The sequence below is a fragment of the Octopus sinensis genome, linkage group LG28 (genome assembly GCF_006345805.1).
Source record: "Octopus sinensis linkage group LG28, ASM634580v1, whole genome shotgun sequence".
Classification (NCBI taxonomy): Eukaryota; Metazoa; Mollusca; class Cephalopoda; order Octopoda; family Octopodidae; genus Octopus; species Octopus sinensis.
Window position 1 is genome coordinate 11202927 of NC_043024.1, and position 27005 is coordinate 11229931.

Here is a 27005-nt window from a genome sequence, read left to right on the forward strand (position 1 = left end):
ACTAATTTCATTCGCAAGGAATTGACCAGCCTAGGTCTGTAACGGAAGACACTTGCCTAAAGTATCACACAATGGGACAAGAGCCCAAAACCACACGGCTGCAAAACAAACTTCTTAACCGCAGATCCAAGTCAAGCCTGCACTTCCTTGCATGCACACACACTTATTGGTAATTGCTTGGTAGGCAAAGATGGTGGTGTACAGCACTAAAGTTGAAACCAATAGCAGCAATGAACATAAAGTATCTACTGGGGTAACTGAATTTATAGTTTTTAAAAATCAATACTACAAGCATAAACGTTCATCATCCTTCATAATAATATCACATGGCTCCTCAAAATTTATGATTCTTATGTAAAGCCAATCTACAAATTCAAAAATTACTCTCGACAGTTGAGGGTAATGCACAGACTTATAGGAATGGTAGTTTTAGATTGAAAATCTGGTGCAACTATTGAGTGAGAATAGAAGGATTTTGTTCCAATATAGAAATGGTTTAAGAGAACAGATTTGTTGGTACCCTGTATGTACCCAAGTGAATATCCTTTGTGGAAATGTGAGATTTCTTGACTTTCTCTCTGGTTCAGTAAAAAGACATTTATTTCAAAGTGGCAATTCTTTTCAGATAGATGTTTTTTAAAAAGTGTTTAAACAAAAGCAGAAGGTTCTTAAATGATCTCCCTTGTAAACAATTTCCAAAAGCCATGAAAATATTTACAGAATGTTGCACAACCACAAGGGCCAGACAGCTGATAGTGCAATGGAAACATGATCTCCACTGCGACTACCAGCACCACCATGACAACGTCAACTTTTCCATGTTAACATGAGATTTACCGACGCAGAATTTCTATGGCTTGGATGTTCTTCCAGTCATCAACCCTCAGTTTTTCCTAAGCAAAGTAATATTTTTCTCCCCTAGTCCTGAGATTATTTTTTTTTACAGAAGATTGCAAACATCAGTTCTTCTACAGTGGAAGTTTGTTTGCAATTTCAAGACAAAGGAATATCCACTCACACACAACAAGCCTTATTTTCAGTTTCTGTCTACAAAATCCACTCACAAGGCCTTGGTTGGACTGGGCCACAGAAGAAAACAGTTTCTCATGGTAATGTGCCATAGGATACACTAGAAACCACATAGACACACCTGTGCCTTTGCCATTTATATAAAATACTGCTTACATAATTTTAAAAAAAAAAGAAAAACTAACCCATGGTATTTTTACTGGAATACTTTCTTATAATATGTGAGCACAAGTTTAAAACAACCCAGCAATTTAATACACAGGTATGTATTGTCAACAGCATGAGTAACAACACGAAACTGACTGCTAATATTTTTTAGACATTCAGTTAAAATTTACTGTTAACTGAGTGTTGTAGTAATTTACCACTTGGTGAGGGAGGGAGAATATATTACTTTTTAGCTTGGCTGATGTGGGCAGCTTTCACTACAGCTATCATGTCTCCTCGTAGTTAAATGCAATGTAGAATCTTGTGTGTATATATAATGTGACTACGTGTGTACAGTTGGCGATTTTTTTTTCCTCCGTCTTCCCTTCTTTGGATCTTTCCTTTTCCTAAGTTTCTGACGAAGAGCTCCGCTTGAAATGTTAAACCCTCCTTCTTTCCTGAGCGTCCAATAATACTATACTTGTTCCACGTCCTCGTGTTGTGTTTTCTCTTTGTGTTTTCATGTTTGGATTAACTATATATATATACACACACACACCCACACACACCCACACACACACACACACACACACACACACACACAACCATTTCTCCTCTATATATTATCTACTAAAAAGGACAAATAATTAGGTGTTGTAAAACCTCTTTGAAAGGAAAATGTAAACAAACAAAACTTCTCTATTTATAAGTAAGAAATAATTTCCTAAAAGCTGAGCGAAAAATAAACATCCAACGTTATTTTACTATAATCAATATTCCTAATTTCAGCTGTATTTAGTGAATTGCAACTTCGAGAAAAATATATAATATATATTTATACATTTTATATCTGAAAATAAATGGTGTTTTTTTAAATCATACCAATATGAAAAATAACATGAAAAATTTTTTTAAAATTAAATCCTGCTTACAACAGAAAACATTCATAGAAAAATTAATAATCATTTTAGCAGTTCAATAGTAACAACTCAGTAGATATTCATAACTTTTAAATAAAATTGTTTCTAACCAACACACTTGGAACTGCTTCTGGTTTTTTCAAGAATATCTCATTTTAAAAATGTTTATATCTAAATTCAAACTATCATCATTTTATGTAATAACCTTTTAAATACGATATGCTCCAAGTATCAACTCAATACTGACAAAGTTATTTCATTAAATCTTTCCAAATTCTTGATTCTTTCCCAAATTAATTGAAGTACACAAGCAGTGGATTTCGTTAGAAATATAGTGCAAAAGAGTTAAAATAGACAGGAAAGCCCATACATATATCTATGTTGTTTTTGTTTAATTCTATGAGACAACACGAGAAAGAAAGTTGTAAATCTAGTTGAGTTAACAGTTCCTCATGAAGATAACATGGACACCGCTCAAGCTCAAAAGATTGACCATTATGTAAACTTCCTGAGGAATGTGAAGATGCAGGCTGGAAAGCAGAGCATTTTCCAATCGAAGTTGGATGTAGAGAGGGTTCGTTGGACACAGTGTGAGACGACTGTTGTTATCGTTAGGCCTAACTCATCGTAAAGTCAATACCACCATGACCAATATCCAAACTACAATGGAGAAGGCTAGCCACTGGATTTGGTTAAAAAGGGACGATGAGCAATGGCTAGAGAAATACTGAGCTTTATTTAATAACCAGTTGATCTAGCAAGCGGGGCCTCAAATCAGTGAGGGGCACCGGTGCACATGAATGCTGATGACCCCATACACTTGCTAGCTTCTGGTATGTGGAGTTCTTGACTGGTAGCACTTGCATGTGGAGGTTGTTTGCAAGACATCTGCAGAAAAGACAACTGAGAATCTATTCAAGAATACGAGAGCAAGAAAAGAAATGGCTTCAGGCACTAATAAGTCCTGTCATATTTATATACAGGTTCAAGCATGGCTATGTGGTTGAGAAGCTCCTTTTGATTTTGGAACTACATGGTTTTAAGTTCAGTCCCACTGAGCAGCACCTTGCGTAAGTGTCTTCTATTATAGCCCCAGGCCAACCAATACCTTGTGGGAAAATCTGGCAGCTGGAAAAGCTTATTTATATTTTGCAAATGTGTGTGTGTCTTTGTGTCTGTATCTGCCATCCCCACCACTACCGCTTGACAACCACTGTTGGTTTGTTTATGTCCCTGTAACTTAGCAGTTCAAAGAAATAGGCTGAGAATATAAGTAGCAGATTTTAAAACAGAAAACAAGTACTGGGGTCAGTTTGTTTAACTAAAACCCTTCAGGGCCGTACCCCAGTTTGACCATAGTCCTATGACTGAAACAAGTAAAAGATGATACACACACACTCATTTCCTGGAAATTAGTGGAGTACTCAGCTTTTCTTTTTCTTTTTTTTATGTCATTATCCATGCATAACACACACACACACACACACACACACACACACACACGTGCGCACATACAAAGAAAAGAAAAGTGCAACCACTGCATTATGTAGAGTTTATGCAATATTTGTAAGTGTCCGGTTGGTGGCACTTGTTACTCAGACTTTCATAGGCATCAACAGATCTCTAATCAAACCAGTCAGCTGTCCACAGGAAATGAAGCCTTATCCATATTCAATAAGATTTACCCTTTGTGTATGTTATGTGTGTGTGTGTGTTGCATTTGTATCTTGAGGTAAGTTTGAATTTTCCAACAAGGCAATGTTTTCCTCACTTCAGTCGTCATTGTTTAACGTTTGTTTGCCATGCTGACAAGAAGAAGAGTTGGACGGTTTGGCAGGAGCTGGCCAAGTCAGAAGACAGCACCAAGCTTTGTTGTCTGCTTTTGGCATCGAATCTATAGCTGGATGCTCCACTTCCTAATGCCAACCACTTTACAGAGTGTGCTGGGTGCTTATTATGTGGCACCAGCAGCAGTGAGGTCACCAAGCAACATGCAGGACAAGACACCTCAACGGAAGAGGAAAGAAGTATTGAGGGAGAAAAAAAGGTATTTTGCTCTAGAGGAGATGGAGATGGAGAGAGTGAAGAGAGGGAAGTGAAGAGAGAAGAGAAGAGAGAGATATGAAGATGTGAGAGGGAAGGAGCAGAGATTGTACATGCAAGCCACAGGGAGGTGTATATAATGAAGTGAACCAGGGAGGGCAATTGGGTAGATTCACAAGATTGCAAAAGGAGAGCGGAAGCTGGTGGGGGGTGTAATGAGCGGGCACAAGTAGAGAGTGGGGTGTTAGTATTAAAATAACATAATAAAAAAGCAATGTATGTGCATGCATTTAAATGTATTTGCCACTACATCAGGTGTCTATGACATCTATTCGTTTAAAGGCTACAAAAGGTATGATTCAAGGGTGACTTGGCTGCAGTTTCTAGCAAGTTGAGAAAAGCACTCACAGAAAACTACTTTCAAAGGCCCAGCATACCACAGGGCACAACAGCGACCACTGTTCAGTGAAATTACAGAAGGATCAATGGTTAGTGTGTTAGCTGACAATAAGCTGTCCAAATGAACACAGCATGAAAAAAACAAATCAGTCTTCCATGAAGTTCCTCTGGCCCAATGGTCACAAAACCAACCAAATGTCCACTAAAGCAAATTTCTATCATTCCAGTATGTAGTCTTTAATATCACATGAGGTGGAATGCTTGAAGTTAAGGTGCTACAGACTTGCTCGTGTGGTAAAGAGTGTAAAATTTATACCAGATATATATTTGTCTTTCATTTGTTTCAGTCTGCTAAGCTGACAACAGGCACCACTCCCACGTTTTACAGGTTAGCAGAAATAAGCACACACAGCTGCAAAAATAATTCCTAGCTAGCTTACAGAAATAGATATTAAAATAAAACAAAAAGAAAAACAAAAACCTAGATTTTATGAGATAACCTAATATTATTATAGAAGGATCCCACGAAGTTACAAAGAAATCACAGCAATATAAAAATAAAGCAATTTGTTGTGTAAATAATTATAGATTCAGAACCCTGATTAATGAATAAAATTAAATTATTTCAGAATAAAATCTATTTCTTTGTAAAAACTAGATGTCATCCCAACAGCATGCGGAGGTTTTATGCTGTAGTTTCACTTCGTGGTCATCATCTCTAGACAGCAAAATACAAAGTTGCGGACAGAATGGACTGGTACCTTAGTATAGCTACCTAATCCATTATGTAATCCAACAACTATTCTAAAATATCTGGAGTAGTTTACTCTCTCTTTACTCTTTTACTTGTTTCTGTCATTTGACTGCGGCCATGCTGGAGCACCGCCTTTAGTTGAGCAAATCGACCCCGGGACTTATTCTTTGTAAGCCCAGTACTTATTCTATTGGTCTCTTTTTGCCAAACCGCTAAGTGACAGGGACGTAAACACACCAGCATCGGTTGTCAAGCAATGCTAGGGGGACAAACACACAAACACATACATATATATATATATACATATATACGACAGGCTTCTTTCAGTTTCCGTCTACCAAATCCACTCACAAGGCATTGGTCGGCCCAGGGCGATAGCAGAAGACACTTGCCCAAGATGCCACGCAGTGGGACTGAACCCGGAACCATGTGGTTGGTTAGCAAGCTACTTACCACACAGCTACTCTTTTTTTTTACAGATATTAGGTATTTAGAATAGAATATAAAATATAATCAAAGGTGTTAAGTGCCTAATTATGAAGAAAGGTTTAAACTTTAATATGGACATTTTATCGCAAGTAGAAGTAGTCCCAAGGATAAAAAATCTACAAAACCCAGAGTGTACTTTACAACATACACCTTTATAGTCTGTGGCAGTCCATAGTAAATTTCAAAGTTTTTATTTCCTCAATCCCAAGGTACCTCAAGAATTTAGCAAAGCTTTGCCCGAGTGGGAGTTAAGTTTAAGGGAGGTAAGTGGGGAACCATCAAATCTAAAAATAAAAACGTGCATTAGTGTAATAGGGCAGGATATCAAATACCAGCCTAAATACGATTTAGTAGTGCAATGGTAGTGAAGTTTCTAGTCCTGCCCCTTTATGTTGGGAGTTGAAAATCTCACCTTGATCAACACTGTCTCTCATTTCTATAAGTAACACTCATATACCCTGGACAATTCATTCAACTCCACTCTTTGTAAAAATGTCAGACCAACTCCCATCCAAGAGATTATTTTATGTAACAACTGTTTTATGGGTGCTTTTTTTTCTTTTTACAGAAGAAAAGGTTTCTTTAACCTTTTGACATTCAGATTGCTCCATTAAATGTAAAGCTTATTTATTCGCATTGTTTTGAATTAATCATGCATTGTCTCATAGCTTTGAGGTGAAGTGATTTATTTTAAGAAGGACATTGCAGGGCAGGTGTGAGAGTTCAAATGTGGATGATCTGAACGTAAAGCAGGTAGAAAGAATATTTGGCCCAGATATGGCCAGTTGAAATTCTAAAGGATTAATAAAGGTTATGGTGAAATGAAAGAGTGAAAGTAGATTCCAAATTAAATATTTTGAAGAAAACATATAACAAAGTCCTTCTGAAGGGATTTAGTAAAGTAACGACTTTTATTATTCGGTATTTAGAAATATAATCAAAGGTGTTAAGTGCCTAATTATGAAGAAAGGTTTAACTTTAATATGGACATTTTATCCCAGAAGTAGAAATAGTCCCATGGGGGGGGGGGGGGTCATATAAATTTTTTTTTAGAGAAATAACAAAGAAAGTATTAATCGCAAAAGATTATAGGAATGTCAGATTAGACTTTGAACATGAAAAATTGAAGATTTTAAGTAAACAGTTGAAAAATAATTTTAAAAGATAAACCAACAATTTGAGAGGGTTAGGGTGACAGGATTTGTCAAGGTCAGTTATAGTAGAAAAACTATTAGTGGCACCTGGGGCAGAAAAGTTAAGGCTGCATAGTTAAAGTACAGAAAGCAACTTTGAAAGCAAATTTTTCAAGTATTTTTGGTTTAGCCCTAATTTTTGGATGTCTAAATATCTGAGAAGAGTGTTAATAAAATTCCTTAAGGATTATGAGATAAATTCAAGGTCTAAGATTCCAAAGATGCTAAATTGATATAATAGATCAAGATCTAAAGTGCTGACAGATTCTTTCAATGAAATAATGGGGGATGTCAAGTTGATGTTTTAAACTCTTTAAACTTCCTACTTAAGTTATTATTGCTGGCCACTGCTACCATGCTGAGACACCAGACTTACATCTGATGTTCTACAACATAATAAGAGTACCAAGACCATGTCATCAGATTGATGTTAATGGCAGAGGCAGACAACATGGAACTGAGAGCCTACTAAAGCCATCATCATCATCGTTTAATGTCCGCTTTCCATACTAGCATGGGTTGGACGGTTCGACCGGGATATGGGAAGCCAGAAGGCTGCACCAGGCTCCAGTCTGATCTGGCAGAGTTTCTACAGCTGGATGCCCTTCCTAACGTCAACCACTCTGTGAGTGTAGTGGGTGCTTTTTACGTGCCACCGGCACAGAAGCCAGTCAAGGCGGCGCTGGCATCGGCCACGTTCGGATGGTGCTTTTTACGTGCCACCGGCACAGGGATCACAACTACAATTTCCATTGATTTTTGATGTTGATGTCCTTGACTCAATGGGTCTCCTCAAGCAAAGGGTCGAAACCTATGTCAGACATGCTTTTCACAGATAATTGGCAACAAACAACAATGCTTGTTTACAACCATGTCAAGACAAGGGTACACACACACACACACACACACACACACACACACACACACACACACACACACACACACACACACACACACACACACACACACACACACACACACACACACACACACACACGTGCATGCGTGTGCACACATAAAAATTTACAACTATATATATATGACAGGCTTCTTTCAGTTTCCACCTACCAGATCCACTCAGAAGGCATTCATCAATCCAGGGCTATAGTAGAAGACGCTTGCCCAAGTTGCCACACAGTGGGATTGAACCCAAGACCACATGGTTGAGAAGCTATCTTCCAGCTCACAGAGCCACACCTGAGCCTTCAGAGAGTAGTTTCAATTTACAAGCCCCTGGGTTATGGGGCAGCACAATTTCCTGCCCGGCTCTGTAAATAAACATCTTTCCACTAGTTTAACTTTCCAAAATCAAGAAAGAAAATTAGTCACCCAAAAGTGACTTAATATTGATTTTTAAATTAATACGGAGCAGTAATTTGCAGGGAAGGGAGCAGGAGTCGCTTGAATTCGAAGCCACATATGACAGTACTTATTTTGTTCCATCCCAGTGGAATGAAAGGCAGGATGTAATTAATTCAAAATGATGCCCATTTTTCACTTCTCACCAATTCTTATATCATTAATGAAAATAAAAAAATATTAACAAAAAAAAAAACACCCAGACATTCCTTGAAAAATCTTCCTCCAAACCTTGTCAATATTATTATATAAAGGACCACGTTTTTTTTTTATAAAAGAGGGGAAAATAGACCAAGTGACATTCATATCTCTCTAAAGAGCATTAGCACCTCAAGTGAAGTTAATTGGCTTCAAACAGGGAAGCAAACACATGGAGGGGGAGCAGAGGGGGAGGAAGGTAGCTTACCTCTCACTTTACAGCTGCTCATCATAGTATTTTGAATGTGTGTGTGTGCATGCATGTGTATATAAATATATACATACACACACACATATACATACACACACACATATACACACACACATATATATACATACACACACACACATATATACACAGTACACTTTATATCCTTCATGTGTCATATAATACCTACTACCATCATCATCATCATCATCATCATCACCAAGGTCACAGTAGAATTTACATTGCAAATTCCAGTCAGACATTCTTTTTCTCAGCTAAGAATATTCTATTACACACACACACACCACACACACACACACACACACACGTATACACTCGCTCACACAGCAACTGCTGCTGCTGCTGTTATTATTATTGTTATTGTAATTAATATTTTCTTCGATAGCTTTATTTTCAGGTTTTAGATTTCTTTCCTAATTGCAAGTACTCTTTCATTTTGAGGAGGGAAAAAAGAGGTGATGGAGTACAGCTTCCCCCCCTCCTTAACCCAGTATATTTACCAGCAACAAATAGCAACCGCATCTCTTTTGTGGGTATCAGCAGGTTAAACGATTCAACAGAAAAAATAGCATCTGAATCTTCAATACTGAAAAAGAGGGAATGGTCAAGGATGGAACGTCTTTGATTGTAAGTCTGCTAAACAACTACAACAACAATTGGACTAAAAAAACACACAAACCAACTGATATATATATATGTGTGTGTATATATATATATGTATATATATATATATATATATATGTGTATATATATATATGTATATATATATATGTATATGTATATATATGTATATATATGTGTATATATATATATATATGTGTGTGTATATATATATATATATATATATATATATGTGTATATATATATATATATATATATATTATATATATATATATATATATGTGTGTGTGTGTATATATATATATATATGCACAGGCATGGTTTAGAAGTCTCCTTGTGGCTCTCTCGTGTGTGTGTGTGTGTGTGTTCCTCACCACCGTTTGTCAACTGGTATTGGTCTATGCCACTATAGCATAGCAGTTCAGCAAAAAGAGATCAACAGAATAAGATCAAGGTTTCAAAAAAAAAAAAAGAAAGAAAAAGGAGTACTGGGGCTGATTTTTTGATGAAACCCTTCAGAGTGGTGCTGTAGCATGGCCACAGTCCAATGAAAGACAAAAGATAAAAAGTATAGAAAATAGACAAGAGCCACAAAGGAATTCCGTGTGGTAATTCTGCCAGTTAGAAATAACAACCAAATCTTCATTATATCACATGCTCTATCTTAAAAAAAAATGGGTACATTAAATAATGTGTCTGAGATTTACTATGTTTGAAAGGCGGGGGATGGGGGGAGAAGGTCATTGCTGGAATGCTTTGATCATTAACCTCTTGAATCAGAGCTGAACAAACAACTGAAAAAGCACGTTGGTGTTATCTCTGTAAACCAGGTTCCCGTCGGTTACAAACCTAACAGTGAAATAAGTTGGAGATTCTTACTTTTTATTGATCTCCAATCTTGAAAGAAAGTTACAAAAAAAAAAAAAAGAAAATATGTGAAATTAGAAGGAATTTAAAAACATTTGTTTCTCTTTTTTATAATTAATTTTCAATATAAAAGTTGTGATATGTTTCATCTTTTTTATCTTTTTTCTTTTGCTTGTTTCAGTCACAGGGCTGTGGCCATGCTGGTGCACCACTTCAAAGGGTTTAGCTGAACAAATCAACCCCCGGCACTCTTTTGCCAAACTGCAAGTTACAGGGATGTAAACAAACCAACACTGGTTGTCAGTAATGAAGGAGGACACACTCACACATACACACACCAGGCTTCCATGTAGTTTCTGTCTACAAAATCCATTCACAAGACATTGCTCAACTCAGGCCTATAGTAGAAGACACTTGCCCATGGCGCCCTGCAGTAGGACTGAACCCAAAACCACATGGTTGCCAAGTGAGCTTCTTAACTACACATCCTTACCTGCACCTGTGTAACCATGCCCCTGTCTACAGTCCTATTGTTCAATAAGGATTTCTTTTCACAAGGCACAAAGGCCTTTATATGGCAAGCTGTTCCATTTGTGCTTTTGCAAAACTGTTGAAATTTAATCTAAACTGTATTGTGGTCTCTGCAGGAGTTTAGTTCTTGCCCTCGTATACTTATTACTAAGAGCTAATAACTTGAAGCAGGTCAAATAACTGCACAAAGGCTCTCTCTCTCAATTTCCTTTTTTATTTGAAACCATAATTAATAAACTAAGCTGTAATTTTATACAGCAAGTTATGGCGCTAATCTAAAATGAGGAAATAGAGAGCTAATAAGGCAATATTAGAAAACGCTTTTGCAATTATCAGGGACATAAGCATCTGGTATGTATTTTCAATTGACACAAGTTCACTTTTCTTATACCTTTTTTTTTTTTTTTTGAAAAAAAATGTATGAACATCTTATATTCATTCCAGCAAAATAAGAAAAAAAAAACTTTTGGGCCTAGTAAAAACAAAAAACAACAAAACAATATAAGCAATCTATTCATCATGCTTAAATAGCAGAGAAGGATATTCACGCAGCAATTATGTTAATTAATAAAAACAAAAAACATGCACTTCTGCCAAGTGCAAAACAATACTAAGAGACAGAAGCAGCAGTCACAGATATTTTACACCTGTTCAGTTTTTAATTGACACATTTCAAGGCTGAGATGGGAGGAGGGGGGGGGGTACTAACGGATCCGTTAGCGAGATGGTGTTTATGGGCGAGGAAGATAATGTTGGGAAGATGATGAAATAAACATCAGAGATGCTTCACCCCAAGTGAACTCAGGGGTATTGCAAGCTTTTTTTTAAACCTCACTGCAAGCGTTTCACCCCTTAGCTTTTATGCTTCACCTGAGTTGGGGCAGCAAGAACTTTTCTCACCTTTCTGCCTCGTGTTACCACAGCTTAATGGCCAACCAGGTTATAAAGTGTACTGGATGCATTTAATCATGGCACCAACACAAGATTGTTTCCCTAAATGGGATTAAGCAAATATGGATAGAAGTGGACATGGGTTGTAAAGACTTTTTGTTTACCCCTACAAATGAGATGTGACCAGGTAGACTAATTACCTGCAAAAGCACACAAGCTGAGGCTATCTTTCTTTTTGTCTAGTTAGCAACAGTGTCTATAGGGGTCATTCTGTGATGTCATCTGTCCAAAGCGATGTAATCATCAGCAACATGAACAGTTATTTCAATTCTGTTTAAAGCACCTTGGATATGCGTTTTCTGCTATAGCCCCAGGCCAACCAATGCCTTGTGAGTGACTTTGGTAAATGGAAACTGTGTAGAAGCCCATCATATATATATGTGTGTGTGTGTGTGTGTGTGTGTTTGTGTCTGTCTTCCCACCACCACTGCTTGACAACTAGTGTCGGTTTGTTTATGTCCATGTAACCTAACAGTTCGACAAGAGAGACTGTCAGAACAAATACCGGACTTAAAAAACTAATACTGGGGTCAACCTGTTTGACTGAAACCTTTTAAGATGGTGCCCCAGTATGGCCACAGTCTAATGACTGAAACAAGTAGACAATAAAAAAAAAAAGAAGGAAACAGGGGGAAAAAAATTAATATTCAAGAGAAGGGTCCTTCTAAATTCAGTGTAGCTCTGTAACCCTTTAGCATTTAAACTGACCATACCCGGCCCAAGTACTTTACTCATTTTATGCTCAGGCCAGCCACATCTGGCCTCTCACATCTACCCTACCATGTCATTCTAAAAATAAACAATCACATCATCAGAATCTTGAAGCTATGAGATAATGTATGATTAATTTCGTTTGACAGATTAATTTGTATGCTAAAGGGTTAATGATAAAAAAAGTTGAGGGTAGGAATAGAGTGTGCAAGGAATGTTGATAGTAGGCAAAAAAAAACAATTCTCAATGGATATTCTACCGAAAATATATTTGAGGAGACATTCTGCCAGAATGCATTAATTATATAAATGGGGAGCTGGCAGAATCATTAGCACGCCAGGCAAAATGTGTAGCCATATTTCATCTGCCGTTACGTTCTGAGCTCAAATTCCGCCGAGGTCAACTTTGCCTTTCATCATTTTGGGGTTGATTAATCAAGTACCAGTTTCGCACTGGGGTCGATGTAATCGACTTAATCCGTTTGTCTGTCCTTGTTTGTCCCCTCTGTGTTTAGCCCCTTGTGGGTAGTAAAGAAATATATATAAACGGGGATTATTTATAACTTTCCATGATAGAAATAATAAATTTTACATATGATAACCTTTTTCTCTTACCTGTCTCAGTCACTGGACTGAGGCCATGCTGGGACACCACCACTTTGAATTGACCCCACTACTTATATTTTAAACTTGGTATTTGTTCTGTTGATTTCTTTTGCCCAACAGCTATGTTATGGGAACACAAACCAACTCACATACACATGACAGGCTTCCGGTTCCCTTGTACCAAATTCACTCACAAGGCCTTGGCTGGTCCAAGCCATGGTAGAAGACATTTACCACAGTGCAGTGCAGTGAGACTGAACTCAGAACTGTGTGGCTGCAAAGCGAGCTTCTTAACCACACAGCCATGCCTGCACCATAACTTAAATTTTACCTCAGGTGCAAAATAATTTTTCCAGCTAAATGATAATTTTATGAAATTTTATGAACAAAATTTTAATAACTTCATATCTTAATTAATTAACCAATAGATCACTTTGAGACTAAATGTCATAGTTTTGTGCCCAGAAACCTATAATCACTTTAAATAAAATAAATAGTAAGTATGGAGGCCAGGTGCACAACCTGACAGAAATAGCAGCCAAATATCCCTTCAAATCATACCCTATCTTAAAGAGAAAAAAAAGACGATATTATATATTGTAGACCTAGATTATATAAATGGGATGGTCACATCTAGAATGACTGAAATCCACCCTCATCACAGTTCTGACCAATCAGTGCCAATCTGAGACCAGAAATTGTAGTTTTGCTTCTATTCAGCTTCTATTCTTTTATCATTTCAGAACCAAAACTCACAGGGCAATCTATTTTGGTTCGAAATATAGCAATAAAAAAGGCTGAACCATTTTTTTTTTTTGTTTCCCCCCCAGCTGCTGCTTCTACCACCACCACCACCACCACCACCACAAGTACCACTGCTCACACCAGCACCACCATGACTGCTACCATCATCATCATAAAATATATTTGATCATTGTAGTGTGAAAAAATACACAAACTTGTCTAATACATTATCAGAACACACACTTCTATTTAATTTTAGAACTGAGTCATTGCAAGCAGGTAGAATATACACACACAGAAGCAGCAGTGGAAGATAGGAAGAAACAGTTTAGTGGGATATCCCATTGGTGGCGAAGAAAGCTAAGAATTTTAAAGGGTCACCTTTACTAAAATAACAAAAATCTAGGATACTGCTGAACTAGATTAAAAAGTGGAAAAGAGCAGGAAGAATGAAGAAATATGAGAAAATGTAGCGGCAGAAAGAAGGAGAATTACTTTGAACTAGGTATATTTGTGAGTTTAAATTTAGAACAAGAATGCAATTTCAGGCCTTGAAAATGGAAGCAGAGATTCCCAAAGGTATTTGGGAAAGATGTGACGAAGATAATTGTTTTGTATTGTAGAGCAGATGATAATGAACAAACGAGAAAACTAATAATAAAAACAAGAACACAAGAGTACACAGCAAAAAATCAGCAATTTTGCACAAAAAGGGGAACATGCAGGTGCTATGCATATTGATGCTGCATCTATTTTCATCACTCTCTCTCTCTCTCTCTTGCATATACATATATTACACACACACACACATATATATACACATATATACACATACACACATATACTCATATGCATATATAGACATGCATATATGTACATATACATATACATATATATATATACATAGACACATGCATGTATACATATATATGTAGACTAGCAGTATCGCCCGGCGTTGCTCGGGTTTGTAAGGGAAATAACTATAAAGCATTTTTAGAGAGTTATAGCCCAAAAAATAGAAAAAAATGGAAAAAAATTATGGTAAATTTTTTTTGAGAGTTAAAAAAGGTGGAGTTGCGTCCCCTAGACAGTTTGTGTTTCTGATTCTCGACCCCATGTCGAATTTATCGATTTTTTTCAGAACTGGGAGAACTTTTCAAAATTTTCGCTGCGTTAGTTTTGAATTATGACATTGGGCTATGTGTGTGTGTCAAGTTTCATCAGAATCGGTTGAAAGCCGTGGTGAAAACCGGGTATCTAATAGTCGTGATTCATATCAAACCCTTCTGGGTATTAGCATGAGTCTACGATGAGTCTACGATTTAAAAAAAAATTTACCATCATTTTTTTTCCATTTCAATGCATTTTTTCGCTATTATATAAGGGAAGTAACTCTCTAAAAATGTCTACGATGAGTCAACGATTTAAAAAAAATTTACCATCATTTTTTTCCCATTTTTAATGCATTTTTTTGCTATCTTTTGGCTATAACTCTCTAAAAATGCTTATATAGTTATTTCCCTTACAAACCAGAGCAACGCCGGGCAATACTGCTAGTAATATATATACAAAAAGGTATGGCTTGCATCCCAAGCATGTGGTCTTGAGTTCAGTCCCACCGTGTGGCACCTTGGGCAAGTGTCTTCTACTATAGTCCCAGACAGACCCATACCTTATGAGTGGATTTGGTAGAGAGAAATTGAAAAGGCCACCCATCGTGTGTGTGGTGCAGGGTACCCTTGTCTCAACATCATGTGATGGTCATAAACAAGCATATGACTGGCCATGTGGAAATATTACTTTGCTTGAAAACAGGTGAGGGTAAGTGGCAGGAAGGGCATCCAGGTGTAGAAAATCTGCCTCAACAAATTCCATCTAACCCATGTGTGTGTGTATGTGCATGCATGTGAGTGTGAAAGTGCATGTGTGTGTATACATGTGCATACACACACACAAGCACACACCGATTATGAATCTAGGTAGAAGACAAAAATATAACAAGCAGAGCACTAAAAAGGGACCTGAAGGATTGTAGCAGAGTGATAAATACCCTAAAATAGACTGTGTTTAGTTTTCGAAACCAAGTCAGTTTTTATACATTGGTGCAGAATCCCTATTAGTACTTGAAGCTGAGAGAGAGAGAGCTTTTGATAATGAGGGAGGTATTTTTGTTTGCCTACCATCAGTTGCAACAGTAAGGTTAAGATATTAGTAAGGTAGAAACTAGATGACAGGTATTAATAGACTGAGAGCTGAAGTAATAACTGCAATAGTTACACAAGATGGAATCCTGTACACACAGGCTGTTTGGTTACATACCAAATGACTAAGGGTGCACCTTTGAGGTCACATAATCTGCTAAAAATAGCAGCGAAATATCCCACGACCCCCACCCAAATGTGTTTGAGTAAAATAGATAGGATGCTCGCATTTATAATAACACGTTTAATGTTAGGGTTGCTTGATTTAAGACTCACTGTGGAAGGGGACGGGGAGGTTAAACAACAACGACAACAACAACAAATATATTTTCGTGTGTTGAGCGGTTCAGGTATCTAAAACAACATAACTATATAGAGTCACCCTTGTTGGTGTGACATGAGGGAATGAAAATTATCTGAAAGTTTAGGGTAGAACCCTGTTACTACTGTTTTATAACCGAACTGAGGTGGGTAGAAGGGCTTCAAGTGGTCAATCTACTTGCTAGAAATAGCAGCAAAATCTCTGACTATCCTAAAACAAAAACAAAAATACACTGGATAAAGAGTTGTAGGTACTTATCGCAGCTGATCTGGGGGCTAAGCACAAAGGTTCTTCATTCAAATGATCAGATTAGCTGCCAGGTTTCTTTATGCAGGGCAGACATAAATATCACTTTGGCCTGAGTAGCATCCAAGACAAATGCAAAATCGCATGCATGCACACAGTTGCATATGCATACAAAGCAAAAGCCACCAAGTTAAACTACATTTGTGACAAATGTGAAGTATTTTAAGTTTGGAACAAGAACTTTTTTTTTAAATTGCTTAATTAAAAAAAATTTCATTAATACAATTAATATTAATGATTTTTTTTTTCTTTTAAATATTTGAAACAAAATTTTGGTTTTGGACATTTTACAACAACCAAGCTGCACGTTTAGTCTATTATACTGACCCCAGTTTCTTGTTTGATACTCATTTTATAAACCCCCATTAAGGGAGCCAAGCAAGGTTAACCTAGGTGTAAAGGGATATAACAGCAGTACAATAGCCCACTAGGTTTACCCTAAGGCAATGTGTGTGCATGTATATGCATACATACATAGTAGTATCATCATCATCATCATCATCATCATTTAGCATCCGCTTTCCATGCTAGCATGGGTTGGACGGTTCAACTGGGGTCTGGGAAGCCAGAAGGCTGCACCAGGCCCAGTCTGATCTGGCAATGTTTCTACGGCTGGATGCCCTTCCTAACGCCAACCACTCCGTGAGTGTAGTGGGTGCTTTTTACGTGCCAGACGGGGCTGGCAAATGGTCACGCTCGGATGGTGCTTTTTATGTGCCACCAGCATGGGGGTCAGGCGAGGCTGACAACGGCCACAATCGGATGGTGCTTTATAAAAGGGGGTAAAGACCTCCCCCGCTCAAACATTGACCATGGGACTGGACATAGGAGGTTCCCCTCCAAGGCACAAGTCCAGGCAAGGTTGCTTATGGAAGACTAGCAGTTGCCCATACCACTGATACCATCCAAGAGAAAGGCAAAGGCTGATGCAGCTTGGCACCAGTCATGTCGCAACTCATTAACTGAAGCAATATGAAATAAAGTGTCTTGCTCACAACACACAACCCAGTATGGGAATTGAACTCACAACCTCATGATTGTAAGCCCGACACTGCAACCAATGAGCCATGTGCTTTTTACATATATATATAATATAATAATATTTTATAGTATACTAGCACTATGACCCGGCAACACCGGGTCATAGTGCTAGTGCATGCATATACAGCTGCGTGCGCACACACACACATGCGAGTACTGTCCAAATCTCCGACCAATCACACAGCTAGCTGGCATTCAATTGTCGTATCAAGTTTCAGGCATTTTGATTGGGATTTGGATAGAAAATTCACAAAAAAAGTCACCTCTATTGATTTTTTTAATGGCTTTGCGGGGTGACTGGGGAAACGTAAAGATGTGCACGACCACCCTTGGACGGTTTTGAATGACCATAGAAAGTGCGAGCCCTCTAAGTGAAAAACTGTGGATTTGTATAAAGGACACACACACAGATAGACATTTTGCCGTTTATATATATAGAGATTATAATAGCTACACATACACATGTATACAAAACTTCCATGCTTCCTGAAATTCACCAACAATACACCTGATGTCCACCACCAATTTTTTTAAACAACTCATTCACTGTTCACTGCCTGTTCATTTTTCTATGCATTGTTCATGCAGTTTTGGCTACTTTTTCTAACAAGTCCATAGTGCAGCTCTCGAGCACGGTATACCCCAAGTTCATTATTATTTTTACACACATATGCACATGCACAAATACGCTTGTTACTAGCGACAAAGTATTCTCAGTACTATAATAAAGAGACCCTCTTCTTTATTGGAAACTTCCCCTCTTCTCAAATCAAAACACACACATACACACATGTATCTACACACCCACACATTCTTTCTTTCTCTCTCTCACTCATACTATCACTCACTCACAAAAATTACCACTATTATCTAATTCTGCTCAGCAGTCAATTAATAGCAGGTAGAAAGATTTTCAGAAAACTATTTATTTTCTAAAAGCAATCAATTACTTCCCAGTTTAAAGAGAGAAATTTTCAGTCAATATTCTAAATTTATTGGACATAAATTAATCCTTTATTTAATAAATTACTTAATTTAAGACATTATTTTAAACTTCCATGCTTCCTGAAATTCACCAACAGGACACCTCATACCCCATTCCCCCAATTTTTTTCAAATTCATTCACTGTTCATTTACTGTGCATCATTCCATGTTGTAGTGCACCTGAGCACTGCGTGTTTCTAAAATAAATATCTTAAGTTCTTGATCATGTCCCTCATTAAAGAAGCCAAATACAATGATAACCAATAATGATAAAATAATTAATAATAATAATAATAATAATAATAATAGTAATATTAATAATAATAATGATAATGATAATGATATTGATAATGATAATGATAATGATGATAATAATAATAATAATAATAATAATAATAATAGTAATAATAAAACTTTTCTAAATGAAGTTTATTAATCTTAATCAAATAATTAAAAATTTAATTTTATCTTCAATAAAATTAATCTGTCATTAACAGAACTGAAAAAATTTGTATGACTTAATCATGAATTCGTTAGTTTTAAATATATTGAAAATCATTAATTAGCATTACTTAATCCCAAAAGACAAAAAAAAAAAATTATATATATATACAGAGGATAATTTCAACCAAAATATAAATAACATCACATTTTTTCAATTTTATTTTTAAATTTTAAAAAAATTTCACGTACAACTTAAAATTCATTCTATAAAATAGACATAATTTTAATAGCAGCTTTTGTTTTTTTTGTTAACCTAATGGAAACATTATACCATATTTTTAGTAAGATCAACTAGTAATGTTTCTAAACAAAGGAGTTAGCTGGTATCAGTATCATTCTGCTTTTTAATCACGTTGCCTCTATTACTAAACCATAATTCTTTTTTTTTTAATACTATTAATAACTAACTTTAACTAAAGAATCTGAAATGACTAAAAACAATCACATTTCGTAACATAACTTGATAGATATTTCTGTTTTCTTTTCAACTTACCTCCATAAGATCTTGGTGATACTTGCTGGAAAGAAAGAAAAAGAAAATAAGTGGTTTTGTTGTTGAAAACAATAAATCAATTTAATTTACTTTTCTGGAGAAACAGAGAGAAATTAAAATCCTGATTTTAATAATGTTTACATATCATAAAATCGAGGGCGACACAATTGAAGACCATCTTATGTCAGTCTAACAGAACCTCTGTAGTTCCAAGACATTCCTCATAGAACAATTCAACTCAGCATTGTGAACCTAACAACAGATTCATAAAGTTTACAGGGTTGCCATTCCTTACATTAATGAAGTATACAACTAGGTTGGACTGTGTCGTTAATAAAATTACTTTTGAGCCATGAACACATCACAGCAGCAGAGGCAGTACAAGCCATCAGACTTGCTACCCCATGACTGCTCTCTCTCTCTCTCTCTCTCTCTCACACACACACACACACACACACGCGCGAAAGCCAATTACCTGAGGTTTCAACTCCATATTTCAATATAATTTTTGAAAACCTTCATATATATATTTAGTCATGCAGGAATTAACAGCACATGATAAAAAATTCCTTACCTCTGCAGCTCCCTGAGCATAAAGATCTGCAAGTAATTGTGTCGTCATATGAACCTGCGAATTTAACAAAAAAAAAATTATCGTTAATTGAACTAATTCATAAAGCTCTTTGCTCAATCAACATATTGCTAACACAGAAAAATGCATGCACGCATGCACACACACATATGTATACACACACACACAACAACATATATTAGAAGGAAGTAGAAAGACTATTTTGTAAATATAACAAGAATTCTCTTTTGATGTGAATCTTACTCTTTTACTTCTTTCAGTCATTTGACTGTGGGCCATGCTGGAGCACAGCCTTTAGTCGAGCAAATCGACACCCAGGACTTATTCTATCGGTCTCTTTCGCCAAACCACTAAGTTACGGGGACGTAAACACACAAACATCGGTTGTCAAGCGATGTTGGGGGTCAAACACAGATACACAAACATATACACACATATACATATACATATATACGACGGGCTTCTTTCAGTTTCCGTCTACCAAAATCCAGTCACAAGGCTTTGGTCGGTTCAAGGCTATAGTAGAAGACACTTGCCCAAGGTGCCACGCAGTGGGACTGAACCCAGAACCATGTGGTTGGTAAGCAAGCTACTTACCACACAGCCACTCCTGCGCCTATATCTTGCAGAAGATAAAGATATAGATAATAGGGGTAAGCACTGAGTTACAAAATTCTTTGGAGAGAAAAACCCTAATGTTGCCCATGGAACCCAAATGTACATCTCCTACATCAAAGTTTGTAAATTCTCGTGACGTGCTAATAACAATATTTCTTTGTGCAAGAGATTAACTAAATCCTGCATCCTAGGATAACTACTGACCTCCTGTCATCATCATCGTTTAGTGTCCGCTTTCCATGCTAGCATGGGTTGGACGGTTCAACTGGGGTCTGGAAAGCCAGGAGGCTGCACCAGGCTCAGTCTGATCTGGTAATGTTTCTATAGCTGGATGCCCTTCCTAACGCCAACCACTCCATGAGTGTAGTGGGTGCTTTTTACCTGCCACCAGCACAGGTGCCAGACAAGGCTGGCAAACGGCCACGATAGGATGGTGCTTTTTATGTGCCACCGGCACGGAGGCCAGGCAAGGCTGGCAACGGCCACAATCGGATGGTGCTTTTTATGTGCCACCGGCACGGAGGCCAGGCAAGGCTGGCAACGGCCACGATAGGATGGTGCTTTTTATGTGCCACCGGCACTGAGGTCAGGAGAGGCGGGCAACGGCCACAATTGGATGGTGCTTTTTACAGTCACTTGTGCCAAACCAAAACAAATTTTTTTAAAATGGGACTAGCTCAGCACAAACCATGCCCACTAAAATGATACCATTACACTGGTTATTCAGCAAACCAAGACACCAGTAGTTCCAACACACTGTATCTCACTGAACCTTCAATCATCTAAGCAACAAAAGAGTTCACACAGACACATTCCTTTCTACATCAAGAGTCAAACATCATATCATATTTGAAAGCCATTTTTACAAAACTTAGAAGGAGTTTATTTTTCACTATAAAATCAAGGACATTGAGTCAGCACCTGTTTTCTAATGGCTGGTCCAATATTTAGTTTTCTGTCTTTGAAAATTAAATTTTCAGCCTGAAGAAAAAGAAAATAAGAAAATAAACATACATTTATTGATGCAATCAAATTTAGTTCAAGATTAAAATAAAATAAAAGAGAAAGATTCAAACTGATAAATAATCTGTTGGATTAAAAATTCTATAAAAAAAATAAGCTGCTGTTTTTTCTTTTCTTACATATTGCCATTGAGAATGTTATGTGATGTTTTATTAAAACATTCAAAGATTTACAAAAAAAATGAAATATACATTATTTTTCCCTTTCATATAGTTTTCTGTGATAGCAACACATGGATTGATGTATAAATCTAGAATATTTTTCTTTTACTTTTGTGTGCGTGTGTGTGTCTGAAGAGGAAAGGATGTTCTGATCATCACTCAGGAAAATAAAAAGAGTGACCAGATAAACTTGGTGCAATGTAGAATGTCAGTGCAAATGCTGGAACACAAAAGACATATCTAAAAGACAACCGTTGTACAAAAGAACCAACTGCCCATTCTAATAGCTAAGCAGTTGAGCAAAAAATGTAGGAACCTTTACAAATTAACAGTCAAATCGCCATCAAATTACTACACCCTGCCATCTTCAAAAGGGGAAGTCACAGTAATGGAATGAGATCCCTACTAATTATAAGTTTACACATAATTACTTTTGTTGCATTGTGGGGACTTGTGTGCCTAAATGACCCCCAAGAGCTATGCCAGCGAAGTGCAAGCTTCTAGTAGGGCCTGCTCCCATGCTGGACAAGTCAATGAAGAGAAACCAGACTAATAAGGATCATCACTCCCCATAGGTACAAAATGGGTTTGTGTAGGGCTGATACCCTACCAAGGAAGAAGCTTCTATGACAATTCAAAGCCAACAAGACTTAAAAGAGGAAAGCCTTCTCTAAGGGAAAGAGAGCGCAGAGTTGAGAACATTGGAGAAAAGTCATTGGTAGCCTATGCTCCACAGGGAATGAAGTGCTTAAGTAAGTAGTCAAGACTGACTGGAGACTAAATAGTCAAGTAAAAACTAATAGCAGTTAGGTAAATCAATTGTAACAATTCTATAGACAGGTTTACATCATGGACATAAAGCACTTAGCAACTACACCCTAAAAACACATGACATCTTTTCATATATCATTAATATATTATTATTATTAATTATTATTATTATTATTATTATTATTATTATTATTATTATTACTACTACTACTACTATTACTATTATTAAACTTAGCAAAACAAAAATTAAAATGTTTAAGTTTTCTTTTTTTTTGAGTAAATAATTAAAATGAAACTAACTTATTGGCAGTAACAGAAAAATATTTTCCAAGTAATAAGATCATAACTTCAGTGGGAAGTTGTAATTAATTGATTTAATAGAATCCAGGTATATCACTCGTGCTTATCTCACCCACTTCCCTTTCACCAAGCCACTGTTTACGACGTTTAACATTTCAATAGAAGAGCCATTTTTTGTTACTAGTCACAAGTCTATCCAAAAAGGGTGAAATGAGTTTGCGAGAATGGAAAGAAGAGCTGATGTCAACTCGGGATTTGCGGTTGCTTTCAGACAATTCATGAGGCACCCATTTTCCAAGTTTAGGAAACTTTCCAAGTTGTTGAAGATGACGATGAACAGTTGTATGGTTTGAACTAAGCTTTATTGCCAATTCTTCAACTGATAATGCAGGATTTTCTTCAAGTAATGCCTCAAGGAGCTTATCATCAAACTCAACTGGATGTCCTATTCGATAATCATCTTCAAAGCTGAAATCTCCACTTCTGAATTTTGCAAGTTCTTTCATTCAAGCATTCTTTCCCATAAACTGAGTCTATGTTTCAAGTCACTTCAGCTGCAGAGTTTCCTTTTTTGTACTCATAAAGCATTTTGTGCCTTAAATGCTCTTTGGATACTTCCATGTTAGAAAGGGTTTTAATCAAAGAAATTTTAATTCTAGTTTAAATATACACAAATGAATGAAAATAATTTTTAATTCCATTAGACATTCTAAAATACTATTAAATTTCATTCAATTTTAAAAGAAGGTAAAATCGAACAGAACTTATGGGATGATCTGATAAAATAAGTTAACAATTCTAGTTTTTATTCTTTCTATAGAAAGAAAAATTGTCAGGAATAAATATCTTTAAATGTGTCAAAGTAACTTAGACATTTCTATTTTAATTTCTTATAAATCAATGCAATTTTTATTTGATTTTGCAACATCCTAACATCAACAAATATAGAAGCATCACAGAAGTAAAAACACACATGCTCTCTCTCTTCCTCTCTCCCCCCTCTCTCTCTCCCTCAACTTCTCTTTCTCTCCCTCTCGCTCTCACACATACACACATACAAATGAACAAGTGCGCACACACACACACACACATCCCACAGAAAATCACAATACAAAAAAATACTTGAATGGTGACAGTTGACTCAAGTTTGAAACCAAAAAAAAAACACTTCACATTCAAACTATCCCCATTTTCTTCTTCCTCCTCTTCATCACTACAACCACCATCACCATCATCATCGTCATAATAATTAATATGTAATTTTCCATGCTTGCAAGAACCACAACTGGCTGGGTCAGACAGATGCCTAGTGACCCTGCTACCACTGTTCCATCCAACATAATCATCGTCCTTTGTCAAGTCCTAGGACTCACTCCAAAGGCCAGTTCAGTTACCCAGTTTCCATGGTGTGACTGAGACCACAACATCCTCCCTTCAATGGACACACCTGTCCATCACAAGCTTTACTCATTTACAACTGAACCGCCTGAAACAACATCACCCAGTTTAGGAATCAAAACAAGGATCTTACGATTGTGTCCTAAACACCTTAATTACTTCTCATGCAACCAGCTGTAAGTAAGTACCATGATATAACTTGCAATATTTCACCCCTAGGGTGGCAAGCTGGCAGAATCTTTAGCATACCAGTGAAAATGCTTAGCAGTATTGTCTGTCTGTCTCTATGTCCTGAGTTCAAATTCTGCTGAGGTTAGACTTTGCCTTTCATCTTTTCGGTGTTGATAAAATAAGTAACAGTGAAACACTGGGGTTGATGTAATTGATTTACCCACAAACCACAAAGTTGCTGGCCTTGTGCCAAATTTTGAAACCAATATTCTATCTATTTCATCCCAACTTGTGTGTCTAAAGCTTGGAGGCTCATCTTTTACATGAAAGATAAGCTAATAATAACAGTGCCTTAAATGTGATGCTGTTACGTTCAATGAAGGCATAACCATACAAGCCAGAGGTTCTGTAACAAGAAGAGATTAACAAACTGTGCAACATGAACTTGGGATGCTAAAATAATACAGCTGGGGATATGTAATATATATCAATATTATTGTTATTGTTCAGCCCTTGGTTAGACCTGACTGAGCAAGATCTCTGCATACAAAGCACTCTCATCTTTTAGCTTTCACATATATAGTATTTATTGTATTTATAACTGTATTCTCCAATGTGTCCTTTATTTATCAAAAGATTCCTTTTAAGGGAGATTTGGCTGCTATTACTAGCAGGTCAAGTGAGATGCTCCTGTCTCACCACACAGGCATAACATTTTGGCAAGAGCTGGCAGAACTGTTAGCACGCCGGGCGAAATGCTTAGCGGTATTTTGTCTGCCGTTACGTTCTGAGTTCAAATTCCGCCGAGGTCGACTTTGCCTTTCATCCTTTCGGGGTCGATAAATTAAGTACCAGTTTCGCACTAGGGTCGATATAATCGCCTTAATCCGTATGTTTGTCCTTGTTTGTCCCCTCTGTGTTTAGCCCCTTGTGGGTGGTAAAGAAAGAGGCATAACGTTTTGGCAAGATGGTGTAAAGCAAAATGTTATATATTTCAGCTGAAACAGGGAGTGGCAACTGGAGATAGAACACTACTGTACACACCTAACGAACCCATGCCAGTATGGAAAACATTAAACAGATGATGGCAAGATGCTTGCTTTACTGTCACACTGTTCCACTTCTAAAATCTATGAACCAAGCCTTTCTTTCCCCAACCCCACAGCAAGTGCAACACTTATGAATATTAAGAGGAAGGCAACTCTATGAAACTATGTGAAACTACACGTCTAGATCAAGTAACAAAAAACAAACAAATCAACAGTTCATGAAATAAAACCAACAAGTTAGTTATCTGGCACCAAAAAAAAAACACACATTAACTTTTTATGTTCATCAAACAAATGACTGTTCCTAAAACATGATTGATCTGTAAGTGAGAGAGACTGTACTAGAAATTTCCTCATAAGTACGTACACACACAAACACACACACTCTCTCTCTCTCTCACTCATCATCATCATCATCATCATCATTCGACCGTGGTCGAGGCGATGGAATTAACTGTTACGCCAGACTTCACGGTCCATCATAGCATTGTGGAGGTCCTGTTGCTGGATGCCTGTATCCCTGGAGATTACATCAGGGTAGGAGAGTGTGCACCCTCTGGTATTGCGAGTAGATGGCTTCCAGAGGAGAAGAGTAGAAATTGCCTCTTTTTCAGCTCTACAACAATGTCCAGCAAACTGGACTCTCCTACCTTTCACAAGAGATGACTCACTCACTCAGTAAAATGAATTTCCACCAGTTTCTTGTGGAGAATTCGGTTTTACAATCAATTAAACTACTTACTCTATGCATCATAGTGAAAGTGAATCTCTATATATATAAACGGCAAAATGTCTGTGTGTGTGTGTGTGTCCTTTATACAAATTCACAATTTTTCAGTTAGAGGGCTCGCACTTTCTATGGTCAATCAAAACCGTCCATCTTTACATTTCCCCAGTCACCCAGCAAAGCCATTAAAAAATCAATAGAAGTGACCTTTTTGTGAATTTTCTATCCAAAACCCAATCAAAATGCCCGAAACTTGATACGCCAATTGAATGCCAGCTAACTGTATGTGATTGGTCGGAGATTTGGACAGTACTCGCGTGTATGTGCGCACGCACGCAGCTGTATATGCATGCGCTAGCACTATGACCCAGCAACGCCGGGTCATAGTGCTAGTCTTCTTTTATTTGTTTCAGTCACTGGACTGTTGTGGCCATGCTGGAGCACTGCCCTGAAGGTCTAAGTCAAACAAATCAACCCCAGTACTTGTTTTTTAAGTCTTCGGACTTATTCTATTGGTCCATTTTGCTGCTACGTTATGGGAACGTACACAAA

The 27005-nt window shown here is 37.1% G+C and overlaps 1 protein-coding gene across 4 annotated transcripts in view; it reads right to left on the minus strand.

The window, feature by feature from the left end:
* LOC115225866 (deleted in azoospermia protein 3) overlaps positions 1–27005 on the minus strand; it is a 122798-nt gene that overhangs the window by 29029 nt on the left and 66764 nt on the right. For all 4 annotated transcript variants that reach the window (XM_036514459.1, XM_036514458.1, XM_036514461.1 and 1 more), the window contains 3 exons: positions 21775–21834; positions 20218–20271; positions 19644–19668 (listed from right to left, as the gene is read on the minus strand). In XM_036514459.1, the coding sequence (XP_036370352.1) occupies positions 19644–19668; positions 20218–20271; positions 21775–21834 (139 nt within the window). The remainder of the gene's footprint in view (positions 1–19643; positions 19669–20217; positions 20272–21774; positions 21835–27005) is intronic.